This window comes from Miniopterus schreibersii (genome assembly GCF_964146895.1).
Source record: "Miniopterus schreibersii genome assembly, chromosome: 5".
NCBI lineage: Eukaryota > Metazoa > Chordata > Mammalia > Chiroptera > Miniopteridae > Miniopterus > Miniopterus schreibersii.
The window spans coordinates 89,518,888-89,541,184 of NC_138106.1; the positions used below are offsets into that span (position 1 = coordinate 89,518,888).

Genomic DNA, 22,297 nt, shown 5'->3' on the forward strand with positions numbered 1-22,297 from the left:
CTGGGAGGTCTCTCTGAAGCCTGTTGTTTTCAGGCCTCTGACATCATGTCTGAACAGATACCACCCCAGTTACTCTGTTCCTTTTCATAGCATAATCATTATATGGAATAATATTTATTTCCCCATTCGTTTCTTACCCCCTTTAGAATATAAGCTCCAGGGATGTTAAGAACCTCCCCCCCAAGCTTTCGGCGGAGGCAGCCGAAGGATACCATGAACTCAGGCTGGCACCCAGAGGAGGAGCCGCAGCGGGTGGGGTGGGCACGTGGCCTTTGTGGTCACGTGGGGCGGTTTGGGGGATCTGAGGGGCGTGGCGGCTTGTGAGAGGCTGCCCTGCAGGTAGGGGTTGGTGAGTGGTTCTGTGACGACTGCGTTCAGATTTTTCAGCCAGAGCAGCCAGTTGAAAAGAAGGGAGCCAGGGACGCGACCCTCAGCCAACGCCAGCATTTAACTGGCCGTCAAAGGAAGAAAAGCCTGCGGGGCAGCCAGTGTGCAGAGGACTGGGGCAGGAGGAGAGCCGCCCGCTGTCCTGGCCCGGGGAGGGGGCCGCGGAGCCCGGAGCCGCTCTGCGGAAAGGCCGCCTCGCCCGCCCGTAACCGGAGCACGCCGCCGCTGGCCGCGCTGGGCTGGGGGGGGCTTGCGGCACGCCGGGCCAGCCCCGTGGGCACCTGGCGCCCAGGGAGCCGTTTGTGGTTCTGCTTCAAAGGGGGGACGAAGTGTGTCTAGAGGAGAGGTGAAGGCGTGTTTGGTTGAGTGACGCGGTGGAGACAGGCAGGATGGGCAGAGCCGGCGGGGGCCCCGCCTGCGCCTTGGGGGGAAAGACTGTCCCCTGCGCCGAGGAGCGCGCCCGACGGCTGCAGGCCCAGCTGGCCGAGGCGTGGGAGGCCGAGGAAGGAGAGTTAATTTCTGTGTTCCGATTTCCTTGAGATCCCTAGGGCTTGAGGAACCTTGTGAAAATTTGGAGATGCCATTTTTGGAGAATGGAGAAGGAAGCGATGGAAGACAGTAGACAAACTTTTATCATTTTAAGTCGCTTTGAGAGCAAGACAAGGTGTAGTCCATAGAGAGGAAATACGCGCCAACTCCCGAGGCTGTCACTTTCCTCAGTGGTGGTGGTGTTGAAGGCGGGAGAGAAGATCCCAGATTAGGGGTTAGAAGACAGTTAACAAGGGGCAGAGCGCGACCTCACGCAGAGCAGTGGCGGAGGGCGTTGGGAAGAGCCTGCAGTGGACTCGCTCAGAGCTCGGGCCCTTTCAGCGGCTGGGGCAGTGCGGGGCGGTCGGGGCTGCTGCCCCGGGTAAGAGGGGCGTGCTCGGCGCCCGCATCCCTGGAGCAAGTGGCGGGAGCCAGGGGGCCGCGGAAGGCCCGCCGACGCGCCGTGGGCGGTGCCGCCAGCCTGGGCCTGACCCCCGGTTCCCCGCCTCGCGGCTGCATGGGCTCCGCAGGCGGCGTCTGGTGGGAGCTCTGAAGGGCGTCACCTTCATGGGTAGTTTGGAGCCCGTGGAGAAACGGCAGTGTGGGAAGGCCTGGGGCGGGGCGGGAGCGGGGTGCAGGGGCCAGCGGGGGGAAGGGGACATCTCTAATACTCTCAGCAATAAAGATTAAACCTATCAAAAAAAGGAAAAAATATTTTTCAGATCAGTAGCTGATCACAAATAACAGAAGTTTCAGGAACTTCAGAGACCACACAATAAGGAATGTACACTTTGCAAAAATAGTTAGGACAGGTCATAAACTGGCAGCTCCAGCCCTCACCCAGGAAAACTCTGCCCTACTTGGGGGGACACCAGGTGCCAGAGTCACTGGCTGACCTAAGGAGTCAGTTATGCCTTAGGGACATTCGATAGACTGACCTGTTAAAAACTAAAATGATACATTAAGATATAAACTTACACCTTATAAACGATATAATTTAAAATTGTCCCACTCAGGATTCATGACTTCTTATAACCACTTTCCACTCCCTTAACTACTGTCTTTCCTGTACACGGCGCCTCTCGGTATTCAGCCTCGCAAGTTATTTCAAGTTATTACAGCAAGGTGCAATTTTGTATGTTAAACTAACAAAAAGAAAGATCAATATGTGAGATCATGGCAAGTGTCTCACTCGTGCATTGTGGTAGTATTCTATAATGTATTCATGTTTGTTTTATAAAAAATTTATGTCTCCAAATACTTAGCAAGTAAAACTGGTGGTCCCAATACTCTCCTGCACTTTCTGGTGCAGGCACCCTAGCTGGGAAGACGTTTAACTGGGTGGCATTAGAAGTATTAAAATTATCAATATGCGATCCTAACTATAACACCAAATATTGGGGTTTCACCACAGCTGAGGAGCTGGAAACTGTCTTGCCCTTTGACTCAGTAATCTCAAATCTAGGAGTATGGGGGAGTTGGGGGAAATAACCCAACAGAAGCAACAGCAGCACTTCAAAGCATGAACTTTGGAAATAGGGTCATTGCAGGTGTAATTAGTTAAGATGAGGTCATAATGCAGGGTGGGTTCCTAATCTAGTATGACTAGTGTCCCCATACGAAGACAGCCATATGGATGTGGAAACAGAACATCATGTGAAGAGGGAGGTTTTGAGGATGCATCTATAAACCAAGCAATGCCAAAGACTGCTGCAAACCACCAGAGCCAGGAGGAGGCAGGGAAGGATTCCTTGACAGGTTTCAGAGGGAGTCTGGGCCTGTCGACACCTTGACTGTGAATTTCTAGGCTCCAGAACTGTGTGAGACAGTTGCTATTGTCTTAATGCCCCTGAGTTTGTGATGCTTTGTTATGGCAGCCCAAGGTAACTAGTACAGTTGGTCTCTCCTAAGGTGCCAAGACCAGGCAATGGGGAAAGACAAACGATGCTGAGAAAACTGACTATCCACACGCAAAGAAATGAAGTTGGACCCTTACTTTATACTATAAACAAAAATTTCTTCAAATAATGGATCAAAGACTAAACTTAAAAGAGAAAACTATTAAACTCTTAGAAGAAAACATAGAGGAAAGTCTTTGTGACGATGGGGTTAACAATGGTTTCTTAAGTGGCATCTGAAGCACAGCTTACAGAAGAAAAAATAGATACATTGGACTTCATGAAAATTAAAAACTTGTACATCAAAGAATCCTATTAAGATATTTTCAACTGTTAATGATAACTAATTTTTCTTTCATTTTCTTAACTATTGGAACTTTCCAAAGTAGAACATTTTTCCCTAGATTTAATCATAAATAATAAGAAACAAAGCCATGTTGGAATTATTTTGACATAATATGCAAATTGAATTTTAAAAATGTGTCTGAGAAAATTTATAGTCTTTGATATTTAAAACCATTGCAGCATGTCCTGTGGAAGGTGCGTGTCTTAGTATGTTTGGTTTGAGTTTCATCTAAGGTTGGGGTCTAAGACAATAGGTTCACTCCCCTGATCTGGACTAATGGTAGTGGTGACGGGATCACTAAAGGGAAAGGAAGTACCATGCTCATGATATGGGTGAGTGATGTGATTCCTATTTAAAAAAAAAGTGAAAAACAAAACAGAAAGGAAACAAGAGAGTGAAAAGAAAACTCATGAAATGGGAGAAAATATTTGCAAAATCATGTATTTGATAAAGAAGTCATGTCCAGAATATATAAAGAACTCCTACAGTGCAACAAAAACTCAACCCAATTCATAACTGGACAAAGGACTCGAATAATATACAAATGGTTTATAAACATGAAAAATGCTCAATATCATTAGTCTTTGGGGAAATGCAAATCAAAACCACAATGAGATATCACTTTACACCCACTAGGATGGCTATAACTTAAAAAACCAAAAATGACAAATGGTGAGCACGTGGAAATTGGAACTCTTGTATTTTGGTTGTGGGAATGTAAACCAGCGCAGCCACTGTGGAGAACAGCTTGGCAGTCCCTCAAAAACGAAACACAGAGTTATCATATAACCCAGCAATTCTGAGTGACCACCCGCAGGAACTGAGAACAGATACCCATTGGCAGTGTTTATAGTGACATTATTCAAATAGCAAGAAGGTGGAATCAACTGGAGTGTCTGGAAATAGTGGTAATGCTTGTGCAGCTTTGTGGCATGTACTTCATGCCATTGAGTTGTGCACTGAAAATGGTTAGAAGGATGCATTTCATGGTGTGTGCATTTTCCCGCCATTCCAAAGAAAGAAAGGCAAGTTCTTATTAAAAATGATAGAGCATGGGGTTCAGGAAAGTGAGTGAGCCTGGAGCGGCGCGGCGGGAAGGAAAGGGGTGCTTGAGGGACCAGAGGTGGCGGAGTGTTTGCGGGGAGTGAGCTGGCGAGAACTGAGAGGGGTGAGGGGCCGCGTCGCGACGTGGGTCCCAGCGCCCGGCTGCGCAGTGCCGGTGCCATAAGCCGGCCGTGGAGCTGCGCCGGTTCCACCGCCTGGCCACGCGGTGGCTGTCACAACCTCTCCGCGGGGCGCGCCACGCGCGTGCCTGCGCAGCGCCGGTGCAGCAAGCCGAGGGCGCTGCGGGTGGGCCGTGGGGCCCGCGCAGCCACGCACAGAGCGGAACACTGACGGCGGGGACCAGGCGCTGTCTGTCTGTGCACTTCCTGTGCTGTGCGGACCTCCCGTCGGTTGGGGGCGCACTTCCTGCTTGTAGACAAAGCTGTCTGCAAGTGTCCGCCTGCCCCAGCCCCGCGTCTCCTGGCACGTCGCTTGGTGGCATCATCTCCTCTCGCGCCTGGTTTAGTCTCGTGCTGCCCGGCGCAGGGGGAGCCCACGACGCCTACAGCCCGGCCTGTTGCTGGAGCACAGCTTGCGGCCTAAGGGCGGTGGGCAGCGTCCCTCAGGCGCAGTGCCTGGGCCTGCGAGATGCGCTCGATGTTCGCGCAGCGATGGGCTCACCTAGTGACGCCTTTCTCAGGGCGTTTCCTGACTGTTGTAGCCCATGACTGTAACTGCCATACCTGTTGCCTGATGTATTGGAACATTGGAAGTTCAGTAGTAGAATGTTTCCAGTTAATTAAATTGAGGATGTGACCGTGGGTGTGGACCGGTAAATAAGAGCAGAAATGTCAGCCTTAGGAATGGAACACGGTTGCAGGCACACGGGAGAGAGGCCAGAAAGCACGCCTGAGAGGGATGATGAAGGTGAGCAGATGCCAGTGGTTGATTTGCAGGAGCCTCAAAGGAAAAGTGATTCATTTCTACTATATTTCTTAGTTGTGTACCTTTATGATAGTATTGACCCAGTTTGTTGAATTTCTTTTTTTTCTCCTCAGTTTTTTTAAAAAAAATTATCTTTATTGCTGAAAGCATTATAGATGTTCCCCCTTCCCCCCCATCAATCTCCTCCACTCCCCCCCCCCCCCCCAGGCCTTCACCACACTACTGTCTGTGGCCTGGGTTATGTGTAATGCATGTAAGTTCTTGGATTAATCTCTCCCCACCCACTCCCCACCCCTGCCTTCCCACTGAGATTCACCAGTCTGTTCCATGCTTCTATGTCTCTGGATCTATTTTGTTCCTCAGTCTGTTTTATTTATTAGATTCCACATATGAGTGAGATCATATAAAACTGAATCAGGAAGAATCAGAAAACCTGAATAGGCCAATAACAACTGATGAAATCGAAGCAACAATAAAAAAATCTCCCAGCAAACAAAAGCCCTGGTCCAGAAGGCTTCTCACGGGAGCTTTCTAATTCTTTAAGTTGTAGGGTCAGATAGTTTACTAAAAATGTGTCTTGTTTTTTGAGGGAGGCCTGCAGTGTTATGAACTTTCCTCTCAGGACTGCTTTTGCTGTGTCCCATAGATTTTGGGTTGTTGTGTGTTCATTTTCATTTGTTTCCGGGAACTTTCTGATTTCTTCCTTGATCTCATTGGTAATCCATTTATTGTTTAATGACATGCTATTTAGCCTCCATATGTTTGAATGTTTTTGAGTGTTTTTACAGTAGTTGGTTTCTAATTTCATGCCATTGTGATCTGAGAATATGCTAGATACAATTAACATGTGGTCTATCTTTGAGAATGACCCATGTGCACTTGAGAGGAATGTATATTCAGCAGCTTTGGGGTGAAATGTTCTGTAAATGTCAATTAAATCCCTCTGATCTAGTGTGCCTTCAGTTTGAAGTCTGTTTCGTCTGATATGAGTATTGCTACCCTGGCTTTTTCTTTCATTTCCATTTACATGGAAAATTTTTTTCCATCCCTTCACTTTCATCCTCTGTGAGTCTTTTGTTCTGAGGTGGGTCTCTTGTAGACAGCATATATTTGGATCATGTTTTCTTATCCATTTAGTTAACATATCTTTTGATTGGAGCATTTAATCCATTTATATTCAAGGTTATTATTGATAGGTACTTATCTATTGCCACTTTAATTCTTTATGCCTGTGTTTCTCTATTTCTACTTCCAATTACAGCAGTCCCTTTAACATTTCCTGCAATGCTGGTTTGGTGGTGATAAACTCCTTTAGCTTTTTTTTTTTGGTCTGGAAACCTCTTTATTTCACCATCTATTTTGAATGATAGCCTTGCTGGATAGAGTAGTCTTGTTTTCAGATCCTTGCTTTCCATTACCTTGAATACTTCATGCCATTCTCTTCTGGCCTGTAGAGTTTCTGATGAGAAGTCAGCTGACAGCCTTGTGGGAGCTCCTTTGTAGGTAACAGATTGCTTTTCTCTAGCTTCCTTTAAGGTTCTTTCTTTGACTTGAATTTTGGGCATTTTTATTATGATGTGTCTGGCCGTGGGCCTCTTTGGGTTCTTCTTGCTTGGGACTCTCTGTGCCTCTTGAACTTGTGTGACTTTTTCCTTCTCCAGGTTAGGGAAGTTTTTTTCCATCATTTCGTCAAACAGGTTCTCTAACCCTTGCTTACTTTCGACCTCTTCTGGCACTCCTATGATGAGAATATTGTTACATTTCATATTGTCCCACAGGTTCCTTAGACTGCCCTTTTTTTAAGTTGTTTTTTGTTTTTGGGTCTCTGAATGATTTTTTTCTACCCTGTTTTCTAATTCACTGATCCAATACTCAGCTTCCTCTAATCTGCTGTTTATTCTTCCAATGTATTCTTATTTCTGCTATGTCATTCTTCATTTCCTTCACAGTTTCCATATCTTTTTTCATGCTGTTGAGCATCCTTACAATCAATATTCTGAACTCTATCTGTGGTAGATTGCTTATCTCCATTTCGTTTGGCTCTTTTTCTGGAAACTTCTCTTGTTCTTTCAGTTAGGGCTTGTTTTTTTGTCTTCCCATTTTGCCCACCTATTTGGGTTTGTTTCTATGTATTAGGTAGGTCTGCTAGGACTCTCAGTCTTTTTGGAAGGTCTCTGATGCAGGCCAATGTCAGATGCTGTTTGTGACTGGCCCTGAGTACTCTGTTTGGAGCTATCAACAACCCACTGCTTGAGATCCCCTCTGCTCGGATCGGGTGTGTTTGGGCAGGAACAAGATGCTCACCAAAGTCTGCTTTTCCAAGGCTTCCGTCCAGAAGCAGATCAGGCAAAGACTCAAAGCACTCTAAGGTCTGCCTTTGCCTGCAGACTGATTAATCTGATTCTCTTAAGGAGCCTCAGGCTATAGAAACTCCACACGGTGGGGTGGCTGATTGTTATCAGTCTCTCTCTCTTTTTTTCTTTCTATCTTTTAATTTCCAATGCATACTCATTCACATTTGACTTATGTACATAAACATCCTTTTATGATAGTCCAGGACATCTGTTATCCTGATTATAGCAAAAACAGATGCAAAATAATGTTAAGACTTTCTTGCCTGAAATGGCAAAACTAAGTGTGTGTGCATATATTGTTTAAATCCCTTTTTTCCCACTCCATGCTTTTGACTGGAATTTATTCATATCTACCCCTCTTTTGTTCCACTTTCTTGTGAAATGCATCACTATCTAATTACCCAGGCCAAATCTTTTCTTTCATCATACCCCACCTCTAGTTACCAAGTGCTAATAAGACATCTTCCTAAATTTCTCTGGAATTGATCTCTTCTCCGCTAGAGTTCCCTTTTGCAAGCCCATTTCTTCATAAGTCTGACATGTGAGATTTTAATTGCTGTACTGCAGTTTTCTCTTTTTCTGTCTGTGTGACAGCTCCAGTTCTGTTTGCTTTTGTAGTTCTTGTATCACGGTCATAGTCTTATTGAAAGTAGCACAAATGCAGCTCTTAGTCTCTTTCTGCTCGTCAGCAGTTGACTTAAAGCATGAATGCAAAGTTTGATCCCGAGACTTTATTGCTGACAATTCCTGTGAGCGTGTAACTGGGTTTTTCTTGCCTGCTGAGTCAGGATGGTTAGTCTTGATTGCACATTCCAGTCTGTATCAAGTGTGATCAGATCAGTCAGCTTTCTTGAACATCAGTGAGCCCCAGGCTGTAGAAGGTCCTCTGGGTGGGGCCAGAGGTTTTCCCACAGGGTGGGGCAGTTGCTTCCCCCTCTGGCAAAAGCTGCTTGGAAGGTAAAAGTCTTCTAGAGAAAGATGTCCTCTGCAGTCTGGGGGGAATGACTCAGCACAGGAGTCCCGATGACTCCCCTCTGAGCTCTATCTCCAGATCCCAAAACCCTAGGTTCTCCTCACACAGCTCCAGTCCACTCTGCCCCTCCTCTGCTGGTGCCCAAGATGAGAGGCTCCACACAAAACTTTGTGTGTTGGCTCTTTAAGAGGGGGCCTGCAGTTCCAGAGGCCTCTCCCTGGCAGACAGAAACCCTGCTGCTTTTCTCAGCCAGATGTTATGTGGGCACCTGCCTGAGGTCTGGTGCTCTGGGCTGGGAAACCCCGCCAGGGATTTAGGCCTCAGAATCCTCAGTGGGACCCCCCACAACTGAGCTATCCCTCGGGACCTTCAGCTGCTGCCTGTGGGAGCCCAGCCAGCCCTCTCACATCCTCACTTCCTACCAGTCTCTATGTGGCGTCCCCTTTTCCTCCTTAGTTACGAGGGTGTCTCTAGCTCGTCTTCAGTTGCAATTGATTATTCAGGGTGGTTTTTCTCCAGTTTAGTTGTCATTCCAGTTTGGTCCCGGGAGAGTGTTGGTGTAGCTTCCACTCAGCCCACTGCCATCTTTAATCTCTGAATTTCTTTTTATTAGACAAATTTTGGTAGGTTGCCATTTGCTAAACCCATCCCAAAGTTGAGAGGTGTAGAAATTGGCTCAGGCACTCCCTCAGCCCCTGGTAGGTACAGAGGTTTTGTCTGATTGTGCGCATCAAGAGAAGTACAAGGACAGGGGGCGCTGGTATCTTTATTTTGCTTTCAAAAGTGTATAAGAAAGTTGTTAAAGGTCTTTTCATTACAGTAGTTTTATTTTCTTGGAAATGTACACTTTGTAGTGCTTCAAAAAATATTTTTTGCATAGAATCTGATTAAAATTTCATATACTCTATCACATAATAATTGTTATAAAGTGTGTTCAATTTATAAATCAAAGAGAAGACAGTCATTTGGAAAGCCCCACCTAATTAAATCATTTTTAAAGTAGTTTGGCTTCTAATTTTGTTTTCTCTTGTGGCAGATCTTTTATATAATATAGTCTCTGATTTATATTGACTTTCAAAATGTTTCCATTTTTCTTAGGAAAACAGGAAATCATTTTCACAACTTCATTTGTTGGCAAGACCTAAGAGCTACTGAACTTGTGAAATCTTGGAATAGTTCTCTTATAATGAAGGTACTTTTTTTCTTGTCTGCAATTTGGTTACTACTGTTTTTCTGTAAATGTCCCTTCACTGTAGACATAATTGTATAATCCCCTACCTGTGCTGCTTTTGGACATTAATAAGAGCATATGCACATGCAGACTCCCACACTAGGAAAATGTAATAATAGTTACCCCAAAGGGTATGTGGTCAACTGAAGCACTTAATAGTGCACTTCCAGAAGTCTTGAGGAGTTTGGGTGGACCTGGGGTTCCATGTTAGTGAGAAGTCATGTTTCCATTCCTGGAGAAATGGAAAAAATACAGACTATGTCCAGAAAGGATATAGCAATGTCCAAATTTCCTCATCTTTTGTTTTGCTGAAGACTGTGTAGAAAGATAGTTAACCTGCTGACTGGCACAAATAAGCAAATGGTGGTGGTGACAGGCAGCAGCCCCCCACCATCTCACTCCCGGGCCCTGGTGGCGACAGACAGCAGCCCCCCACCATCTCACTCCCGGGCCCTGGTGGCGACAGGCAGCAGCCCCCCACCATCTCACTCCCGGGCCCTGGTGGCGACAGGCAGCAGCCCCCACTCTCTCTCACTCCCGGGCCCTGGTGGCGACAGACAGCAGCCCCCCACCATCTCACTCCCGGGCCCTGCTCCGCAGCTGTGGTGAGACCCACAGAATTTGGTGTGATAGGATCGCATATTGATAATTTTAATACTTCTAATTCCACCCAGTTAAATGTCTTCCCAGCTAGGGTGCCACACCAGACAGTTTTACTTGCTTAGTATTTGGAGACTTTAATTTTATATAAAACGAAACATGAATACATTATAGAAAACTGCAGCGATGCATGAGTGAGACACTTGCCATGATCTCACATATTGATCTTTCTGTTAGTTTCACATACAAAAGTGCACCTTGCTCCTTGCTGTGATAACTTGTGAGGCTGAATACCGAGAGGTGCCGTGTACAGGAAAGACAGTAATTAAGGGAATGGAAAGTGGTTGTAAGAAGTCATGAATCCTGAGTGGGACAATTTTAAATTATACTGTTTATAATGTGTAATTTTATATCTTAATGTATTATTTTAGTTTTTAACAGGTCAGCCTGTCGATTGTCCCTAAGCATGACTGACTCCTTCAGTCAGCCAGTGAGATGTTCAGAACTTCTTTTGCTTTAAAAATAAATTGTGACCACAAGAAACATTTACTTCTATAGTATTAGCCCAAATTTCAAATCATGACACAATATTGTGACTTTAAGCGCAAAACTGAGTCTTTAAAGTCTTAAAATTTCATATCTCTGGGATAAATACCCCAACACAATTGCTAGGTCATATATAAGAAATTGCCAAGTATTTTTCCAAGTAGCCACATCATTTACGTTCCCACCAGCAGTACGTGACTTATAACATATACATTTTTTTTAATTTTAACACCTTTGACATCAGGATGCATTTTGAACTGTTAATTATTATTATTATTATTATTATTATTTTTAAATATATCTTTATTGATTTCAGAGAAAGGAAAAGAGAGGGAGAGAGAGAAACAGAAACATCAATGATGAGTCATTGATCGAGCCTGCAACTGGGCATGTGCCCATTAATTATTTCTTAATACTTTGTCATAATTTAACTGGCAGGATTTTTTCTTTTCTGGTGGTACATCAAACAGCGATTCCTTTTACAGCCAGTGTCATCTTAGATGAGCTCATTTGTTGATTTGATTACTTGTCTCTCCCACGGGAAGGCACATTTAAGAAAGGCAGTGATCCTGCTTGTGTCACTCCCTCTGCCTCCCGGGGCCTAGCCCAGCCCTTGGCACATGGCGGGAACTCAAGAAGTACTGGTAGGTGAGCAGAGTGCTCGTGGTTCCGTGTGGGCTGAACGACCAGGGCTGGAACTCCCGATATGTTTTGTGTAAGGCCCCTCCCCGGGCATCTAAATTTTAACGGAAGATCCCTGAAGGCCCCAAAACCTCATTTTTGTTTTTTGTTTTGTTTTTTAATCCTCACTCAAAGAACGAGGGTATTTTTTCCACTGATTTTTAGGGAGAGTGGAAGGGAGGGGGAGGGGGAGAGGGGAAGACAGAGAAGAGAGAAACATCGATTCGAAACATTGATTGGTGCCTCCCACACACACCCTGGTCGGGGTGGGGCTAGGATCTACAGCCCAGGCTCATGCCCTTGACTGGGAATAGAACCTGTGACCCTCCAGTGTGCAGGCCAGCGCTCCAGCCACTGAGCCACACTGGCCAGGGCTAAGCCTCATTTTTTATAGAGAAAAGCACAGTGTGCTTCTGGAGGAAGAGCCTTTTCATCTGAGGCATTGTCAACATATAACAAGTCAGAAGGGGCATGGGTGGCCAGCCGCTTTAAATCCTTTTTAAAAGTCTTGTATTTAAATAAATAATGTAAAATATAAAGACATGCAGGAGGTCTGAGCACTGAGCAAGAGAAAAGAAGTTAAAAGGGTACAACCTTTCCGTTATAAGATGAATGAGGTCTGAGGATCTAAAGTATAGCATGACTGTAGTTGATAGCACTGTGCTGTGCAATTGAAATTTGCTGAGAGTAGAACTTTAGTCTCACCAAAAAAAAAATGTTAAAAAAGTTAAACTGAGGCTCATTGTTGAAAATGAAAGGACAGACTGAAACGTAAAGAGGACCACGCCTGCATGTTTCAATTAATGTACTGTGCTAAAAATGAAGGGGATTCATGTTACTATCTTTAATAAGTAAACCAAAATCTTTCCATTCATTTTCGGGAGAAGGGTGGGAAATGACAGAAAAATGCAAAAAGTGGGTAAATTCTCCGTAAGTGACTGTTTTGTTAAATACCAGTTTCAGAAGCTGAACTGTCCATCTGAGTTCTTGCTGTAGGTAGCAGGATAAGGCTTGTTTCTTTCTTTCTTTCTTTTTTTTAGTATGTGTTACAGATTTTAAAACGTGGAGCTTATTTTCTGTTTAATGCTTTTTTTTTAAATTAAAGATTTTTCTTATTAAGAGTAAATTTAACTTCTTTTCCAATTCGAAACCTTTTATTTCTTCTTCCTGTCTGATCACTATGCTAGGACTTCCAGGACTATGTTGACCATGAGTGGTGAGAGTGGGCACCCCTGTCATTTCCCGATCTTGAGGGGGATACTTGTAGTTTTTGCCCATTGAATATGATGTGGGCTGTGGGTTTGTCATATGTGGCCTTTATTGAGGTATATTCCCTTTGTTCCTACTTTGCTGAGGGTTTTTACCATAAATGGGTGCTGGATTTTATCAAATGCCTTTTCTGCATCTACTGGTAGGATCATGTGGTTTTTATACTTCATTTTGTCTGTGTGGTGTATCACATTTATTGATCTGTGGATGTTGTACCAACCTTGCAGCCCCGGAATAAGTCCCACTTGGTCATGGTGTATGATCTTTTTAATGTATTGCTGGATTTTGTTTGCTAATATTTTGTTGAGGATTTTAGCATCTGTGTTCATCAGGGATATTGGCCTATCATTTTCTTTCTTTGTCATGTTTTTATCTGGTTTTGGAATTAGGAGAACCCTGGCCTCTTCCTTCCTCATTAATTTTTTTGAATAGTGTGAGAAGGACAGGTGTTAGTTCTTCTTTGAATATTTGGTAATATTCAGCTGTAAAGCTATCAGGTGCAGGGCTTTTGTTTGTTGGGAGATTTTTTATTTCACTAGTTGTAATCTGTGTATTCAGATTCTCTGATTCTTTCTGATTTAGTTTTGGAAGGTTGTGTTTCTAGGAATTTATCCATTTCTTCCAGATTGTCTGATTTGTTGGCATATAGTTGCTTATAATATTTTCTTAAAATCATCTGTACCTCTTAGGTGTCAGTTGTTACTTCTCTTTAATTTCTGATTTTATTTATTTGAGTTGCCTCTCTTTTCTTCACGAATCTGCTTAAATGTTTGTCAATCTTGTTTATCTTTTCAAAGAGCCAGCTGTTGGTTTCATTGATCTTTTGTATTGTTATTTAGACTCTATTTCATTTATTTCCTTCCTTCTACTTACTCTGGGCTTTGTTTATTGTTCTTTTTTGATTGTTTATTTATCTTGTTTCTGGAGATAGGTCTATAATGCTATGAATTTCCCTCTTAGGACTGCTTTTCCAGTGCCCCAGAGATTTTGGGTTGTGTTCTCATTTTCATTTGTTTCAAAGTGTCTTTTGATTTATTCCTTGATTTCATCGTTAACCCATTCACTGTTTAGTAATATGTTATTTAGCATCCACGTCTTTGTGTGTTTTTCAGTTTTCCTCTTGTGATTGATTTAAGTTTCATAGCATTAAGGTCAGAGAAGATGCTTGATATGATGTCAATCTTCTTAAATTTATTGAGACTTGTTTTGTGTCCTAGCATATAGTCTATCCTTGAAGACTTTCTATGTGCACTTGAAAAGAATGTATATTCTGCTGCCTTGGGGTGGAATGCTCTGGCGATATTAATTAAATTCATTTGATCTAGTGTATTTTTAATGCCTCCATTTCCTTACTGATTTTCTGTCTGGAAGATCTATCCATTGATGTCACCCCAAATGAGGTGGTAAAATCCAACTGGATTAATGTCAGTGTCTCCCTTTATGTCCATTAAGATTTGCTTTCCATATTTAGGTGCTTCTATGATGGGTGCATAAGTATTTACAAGTTATATCCTCCTGTTGGATTGCTCCTATTATCATTATGTAGTGTCCTTTGTCTCTTACAATATCCTTGGTTTTAAAGTATATTTTGTCAGATATAACTATTGCTACCACAGCTTTTATTCCACTTTCTAGTTGCATGAAATATCTTTTTCCATCCATTTACTTTTATTCTGTGTGTATCTTTCTTTCTGAGATGTGACTCCTGAAGGAAGCATACACATGGGTCTCTTTTCCTTCTCCATTCAGCTACCTTATGTCTTTTGATTTGGAGCATTTAAACCATTGGCATTTAAAGTGATTATTGGTAGGTACATATTTATGGCCATTTTATTTTTTAATCATGTTCCTATGTGTTTTTTCTTTTTTGGTGTTTTTTTTTTTCCGACTTCTTAAAGCAGGCCCTTTAACATTTCTTGCAATGCTGGTTTGGTGGTAACAAACTCCTTTAGCTTTTTCTTGTCTGGGAAGCTCTTTATTTCTCCTTCAACTTTAAATGATAGCCTTACTGGGTGGAGTAGTGCTGGTTGTAGGTCCTTGGTTTTTATCACTTTGAATATTTCATGCAGTCCCTTCTGTCCTAAAATGTTGAGAAATCAGGTGACAGTTTTATTGGAGCTCCCTTGTAGGTAACTGCCTTTCTTTTGTGTTTTTTTTAAGATTCTTTGTCTTTAACTTTTGGAATTTTAATTATGGTATGTCTTGGTGTGGGCCTCTTTGGGTGGAGTTGGGGGTTAGAGAGATTAGAGCAAAAAAGAAAAAAAGAGAGAACTCATGGACAACAGTGTGGTGATTGGGGGTGTGGAGGTGGAAGAGGGCATAGAGTAGTAGATAAATGGTGATAGGAAAAATTAAATTAAATTTAAAAAATAAAATGAACAAAACCCAACAAGAAATAGCACATATATACATAAAAAAAGAGTAAATTTAACCCTAGCCAGTTTGGCTCAGTGATTAGAGCATTGGCTCATGGATTGAAGGGTCCTGGGTTCTATTCCAGCCAAGGGCATGTACCTCTGTTGCAGGGTCGATCCCCTGGCCCTGGTTGGGGTGTGTGTGGGAGGCAACCAGTTAATGTGTCTCTTTCACATCAATGTTTCTCTCTCTCTTGCCCCCATTCCATTCTCCCTGAAAAGCAATGGAAAAAATATCCTCAGGTGAGGATTAAAAAAAGAAGAGTAAATTTTAAATTGTATGTTTCATTTTTAATCATTAGGTAAGTATAGGTAGTATGAAAATCAGACATCCCAATTTTAAGTACTTAATGTGTAGGGAGAATTCCTTCTGAGTTTATACTGAACTGATTAAATATATTATTAAAAATAATAGCACTAACCTGGCCAGGTGTAGCTCAGTAGTTGAGCATCGACCTAGTATCCAGGAGATCATGGTTTGATTCCTGGTCAGAGCACATGCCCAGATTGTGGGCTCAATCCCCAGTCAAGGGTGTGCAGGAGGCAGTTGATCAATGATGACTCTCTCATCATTGATGCTTCTATCTCTCTCTCTGCCTCTTTCTTCCTCTCTCTAAAATCAATAAAGATATATATATATAAATAATAATAGTACTGTATTATTAAAATAATAAAATGTATTATTAAAAAATAGCAGTATAGCTTTCTCCCTTGACTGTGTCCCCTCATTTCCATAGTTAAAAATAGGTAAAGAGGTAGAAAGTAGGTATTAAGTCCTAAGAACACTCTTTAAGTAGTTAAATAACTTTTTTATTATTGGGTTTGTTTGCATGGATATGGAATTAATACAGAAACATCAAACACCATTATTAAATGTATTTTTCTATTTTTTTAAAAAAATAGCTAATACACAGTTCCTGCCGAATGCTTCACTTTTTCACTAGAAGTAAACGATTTTTAGCAGCCAGTTTGTTCACTTTCACAACCCAGCATGTTTCTTTGAGATTGGCCTGGATTTTACAGAACCTGGTTGAGGTAAGTAAAGAGAGAGAGAGAGAGAGAGAGAGAGAGAGTGTGTGTGTGTGTGTGTGTGTGCACATGCATGCACTATGCATGCATGGAGACTTTGGGTAAATTCATGGAATAAGGATAGTAATGTGATTATTTGATGGAAAATTAAGTATCCACAACATATTGGGATGGAAGACAAGGAACCTTTATTCAGTTTATTTTTTAAAACCTTTTTATTGTGAGTCATAGCACATATAGAAAAGTGAGCAAAACAGAAATATACCTTTTGGTGACATACTGTGGAGCATACATCTGTGTAACGCCACTTGTATGAAGAACTAGAACACTGTAATTCTGTGTATTACGTTTTCTTTCCACTTTTACAGTTTATCTTTTCCTCATCACTATAGTTTTGCTTGAATATTTTTTAAAATATGTTTTTATTGACTTCAGAGACAGGAAAGGAGAGAGAGAAACATCAATGATGAGAGAGAGTCATTGATCAGATGCCTCTTACACGCCCCCTACTGGGGATGGAGCCTACAACCCAGGCATGTGCCCTGACCGGGAATCGAACCATGATTTCCTGGATCATAGGTTGACACTCAACCGCTAAGCCATGCCAGCTGGGCTGCCTGAACATTTTTGAATTTTGTATAAAAGGAATCATACAGTGTTTATTCTTTTGTATTTGACTCCTTTTGCTGAACATTATATGTGTGAAATATATATATGTTGTATGTAAACTAATTTCCTTATATTTTTATTGCTATTTAGTGTACAGTATGTGATTTTACCATAATTTATCCATTCTATTCATGTACATTTGAGTTATATCTGGTTTGGGCCTATAATGAATAATGCTGTCTCTTGATGTACATGTAAATGTGTTCCTGCTGTATCTACATATAGGAATGGAATTTTAGGGCATGAATATGTATATATATATCTATATATCTATATATATCTTCATTTTTAGTGAATAATGTCAAACACTTTTCTAAAGTTTTTGACAATTTGCACACCCATCATCAGTGAGTGAGAAGAGTTTTTATTTTACTTACCTTCTTTACATTATCAGTCTTTTCTGGTATCTGGTATCTCATTGTGTTTTTATACCAGACTATAAAAAACAAGATCCTACTATATACAGGGGACAACATTTCTTTAGATTCACAAATACGAATTGGTTAAAAATAAATGGGATCCCAAGATGACTGTACAGTAGGTGGCTACACTCACCTCCTCCCAGCACCAAGCCAGATTTAAAACTAAATTATAGATTAATCAACCTGAAAAACCAACTGAAGGCTAGTTGAACAGAAGTCTTATAACCAAGCATCTACTGAAGGAGCCACATTGAGACTGGTAAGAAGGGCAGAGATGATGAAAGAGCTGGCCCCCTACCCATGTGTGGCTGTTGAGAGTCTGAAGGGATATGTCAGCAGCAGAGGTCCCTCTGAGGAGTGAGGAGTTTTGACCCCACATCAGGATCTCCAACCCAGAGCACCAGAGTCAGGAAAAGGCATCTGGTGGTGAAAATCAGTGGGGATTCTGCCTGCCTGGGAGAGATGGGCGTCTGCTAGAAACCCAGGCACTCTCTTAAAGGGCCAGTACACAGGGTTTTTTTCTCAAACACTCACCTGGACTCCAGTAGAGGAAAGGTGACTCAGGGCATATAGTAGTCATAAAGAGAAGATCTGGGTGGCATGGCTTCGAGGAGTGATCTGGAGGGTCAGCTACCAGAGGTCTCTCTGCTGAGTTCCTATCCCATACCTCCCTCAGATGCCATCTTCCCAAGGTAGAGCACTCCTATCCTTATAGCACCAGCGTGGGGAGTGCACTAGTCCAGTTCTCCAACTACTGGTGGTACCACTCTGCCAAGCTTAAGTGCTGCAGAAACATCTGCTGGCTGCACTCAGGTGCATACCTTACTTGAGAAGCTCATGGCAGAGACTCAGACAGCGATCTTTGTAACTCCAGAGGAGGGGCCATTCATCTCCACCAGCATGCTGTTGACATCCCTACCTCAAAGGGAGACCCACTTGCCCTGTCCTGACTCTCAGTGGCCCCACTCTGCTGAGCTTGAGTCTTGCAGAGGGGCCACCTGGCCACACCCAACCTGAACCAGCGGTGCACTCTTTTTGAGGGAGCTAGTGTCAGAGTCTTGGGCAAAGGCTGAGTGGTATGGCTCTGGAGTAGGGGACACTTTCCCCTCACTGAGTGCCTGACTGTGCTCTCCCCAAGCAGAAGAACCACTAGCCCTATCCACTTGACTTCACCCCACCCTATCAAGCTCACACCTATGGAAGAGGAAGCCAACCTCACAACTTTGCCCCTCCCATGCACACCAGGCTCAGTAGAGGCAGCCACTAACAATGGATTTGGTAGCTCCAGACAGGTAGCCCAAAGCCAGTTGCAGGCAGCATATGACATCAACCAGCACTGGAACCCCTCCCAAGTGGACCCAGAACCAACACAACCAGTGGTGAACTTCAGACCACACCAGAACATAACCCAACTAGCCACACAAGTGGCACACCCAAAGGCAGATCCTGGCAGGTACCAGACCCTGCTGGGGACAACTGCACCTTGAGGAGCAGCCCCCACACAGAGGTTCATACTGTATGGTCAGGGTCAATCCTAATAGACAACCTGAGGGTTAATACCACTCATAAATGGACCAACAGCATTTAAGACTCAACTACAATAGAAAGGCTCATATAAGCCACACAAGAGACATTCCTGGAGCACCTAGCTCAGGTGATCTGGAAGATAGTGTACTGAGCCCACAAGACACCTACAACAAAAACCACCATAACAAGTTTGGAAGTCATAGCAGATCTAACTAATACACAGAGACAAACACAAAAAGGTAGACAAAATGGGGAGATAAAGAGACATGCCCCAAATCAAAGAACAAGGGAAAGCCCCTGAAAAAGAATTAAATGAAATGGAAGCAACCAAGATACCAGATGCAGAGTTCAAAACAAGGATTATAAGAATGATCAGGTAACTTAGGGGAAGAATGGGTGATCTCAGTGAGAACTTAAAGAGATAGTAAGCATTAAATAAGACATAGAAACCATAAAAAGAACCAGTCAGAAATGAAGAACACAATATCTGAAATAAAGAACACACTAGAAAGTATCAACAGCAGGTTAGATGAAACAGAGGATCTAATCAGTGATTTAGAGGATAAGATAACAGAAAACACCCAAGCAGAGCAACAAAAAGAAAAAAGAATAAAAAAAGAAAATGGAAAAATCTAAGAGACCTCTGGGACAACATCAAGTGTAACAACATATGCATCATAAGGGTACCAGAAGGAGAAGAGAGCGAGCAAGGGATCAAGAACCTATTTGAAGATATAATGGCTGAAAACTTCCCTAAGCTGGTGAAGGAAAAAGACTCACCTGTCCAGGGAGCACAGAGAGGCTCAATCAAGATGCACCCAAGACACATCATAATTAAAATGGTAAAGATTAAAGACACAAAGGGAATCTTAACAGGAGCAAGAGACAGATAGTTACCTATAAGGGAGCTCTCCCATAAGGCTGTCAGATGATTTTTCAACATAAACACTTTAAACCAGAAGTGATTGGCATGAAATATTCAAAGTGAAAACCAATGAAAAGCAAGGACGTACAACTAAGATTACCCAGGAAGGCTCTCATTTAAAATTAAAGAGCTTCCCAGCCCCCCCCCCCAAAAAAAACCCCTCAAAAAACCTGAAAGTTTATTACCACTAAAACCAGTATTACAAGAAATGTTAAAGGGTCTTCTTTAAGAAGAAGAAAGAAAAAACAAAAACCAGTGGAGTACAGTTATAAAGAATAAAATAGCAATAAATTTGTACCCATTAATAATTACTTTAAATGTAAGTGGATTAACTTCTCCCATTAAAAGACATACAGCAGCAAAATGGAAAAGAAAATAAGACCCATATATATGTTCTCTGCAAGACACCCAACCCAGAATGATACAGATTGAAAGTAAAGGGATAAAAATGATATTTTATACAAATGGAAATAAAGAAAAAAGCTGGGGTAGCAATATTTATAGCAGACAAAATAGACTTCAAAACAAAGGCTATACTAAGAGACAAAGAAGGACACTATACCAAAAGCTGATTTAAAATGATTAGCTAGCCCAGCCGGGCATGGCTCAGTGTTTGAGCATTGACCTAGGACCCAGGAGATCGCAGTTCAATTCCCGGTCAGGGCCCATGCCCAGTTTGCGAGCTCGATCCCCAGTGGGGGCCGTGCAGGAGGCAGCTGATCAATGACTCTCACATTGATGTTTTTATCTTTCTCTCCCTTCCTCTCTCTGAAATCAATAAAGACATATTTAAAACAATAAAAATAAAATGATTAGCTAGACTGACAAAGAAAAAAAAGAGAAGACACAAGTAACTAGAATTATGACAGAGAACATTAATTCCAACCTCACAGAAGTAATATCATAATTAGGCTGTAAGATGAACAAGTGTATGCCAACAAAGTAGATAACCTAAGTAAAATGGGAAATTTCCTAGAAATACACAAACTACTTAATCTGTATCAAGAAGATATAGACAATCTGAATGAATCTTTTGTCCATTATAAATTGGTAGATTTTAATTTTTAGAGCATATTTTGGTTTATAGAAACATGAGCAGAGAGTACATAGAGTTCCCATCTACCAACCCCCCAGCAGTTTCTTCTATTAGCATCTTGTATTAATGTGGCACATTTTTTCCAATAGATGAGCCAAGATTGACACATTATTACTAAGTATTATTAATGCAGTGTATCTCCCATTACAGGATCATACACAGTAGTTTCTCTGCCATGTAAATCTTCTGTGCTTCACTTAATCCATCTCTCTCTCCCCTCACTCCTGAACACCTGGCAGTCACTGATGTTTTTCTGTCTCTATAGTTTTGCCTTTTCTAGAATGTCATATTTTTGGAATCATACAGTGTTTACCCTTTTCAGACTGGCTTCTTTCTTTTTTAAAAAAAAATGTTTTTATCGATTTTTAGGAGAGAGAAAGGGAGAGGGAAAAGGGAGAAACATCGATCAGCTTCCTCCTGCATACCCCCGACTGGGAATAGAGCCTGCAACCCTGGCATGTGCCCTGATTGGGAATCAAACTAGTGACCTCTTGTTGCATGGGTCGATGCTCAACCACTGAGCAACACGGGCCAGGCCTGGCTTCTTTCACTTAGCAATATACATTAAAGATTTCTCTGTGTCTTTTTGTGGCTTGAGAACTCATTTCTCTTTATCACTGACTAGTATTTCATTGTCTGGATATGTCACTGAAGGACATCTGGTTGCTTCCCATTTTTGGCAATTATGAATAAAGCTGCTATAAACATTTATGTGCAGGTTTTTGTATGAACATTAATTTTCGCCTTATTTGGGTAAGTATATATGTGTGCAGTTACTGGATCATATGATAAGACTATTTTTGGCTGTGTAAGAAACTGTCAAACTATCTTCTAAAGTGACTACCATTTTGCATTCCTACTAACAATTAGGGAGTTCCTGTTGTTCCACATCCTTGTTAATGTGTGACATCAGTGTTTTGGATTTTAGCCATTCTGATAAGTATGAAGTAGTATCTCAATGGTTTACATTCTTTTTTTAATCCTCACCTGAGGACATGCTTAGAGAGAGGAAGGGAGAGATAGAAAGAGACACACACACACACAGAAACATCGGTACAAGAAAGAAACATCTACTGGTTGCCTCCTGTATCTGCCCTGACGACCAGGGATTGAACCCACAACTTAGTTATGTGCCCTGATTGGAAATTGAACATGCAGCCTTTTGGTATATGGGATGATTCTCCAACAAATTGGCCCACACCAGCCAGGGACATTGGCTTAATTTTTAATTCCCTAACAACATAGGATGTAGAAATATGAATTGACTTATTTTCCTGACATTGACAAGGACCTGTAAGACATACTGACTAGAAGGAATGACCACAAACATCCTTGTCTCATTCCTTATCTGGGAACAAAAGTTTTTAACATTCCACAAGTTAGTATGAATTTGTGGTAGGTTTTCTTTAGGTA

General features: G+C 42.2%; 1 protein-coding gene across 2 annotated transcripts in view; it reads left to right on the plus strand.

The window, feature by feature from the left end:
* Nucleotides 1-22,297, plus strand: part of GK5 (glycerol kinase 5) — an 87,016-nt gene that overhangs the window by 26,084 nt on the left and 38,635 nt on the right. For both annotated transcript variants that reach the window (XM_081138934.1, XM_081138935.1), the window contains exons 4-5: nt 9,574-9,667; nt 16,120-16,251. In XM_081138934.1, coding sequence (XP_080995060.1) covers nt 9,574-9,667; nt 16,120-16,251 — 226 coding nt within the window. The remainder of the gene's footprint in view (nt 1-9,573; nt 9,668-16,119; nt 16,252-22,297) is intronic.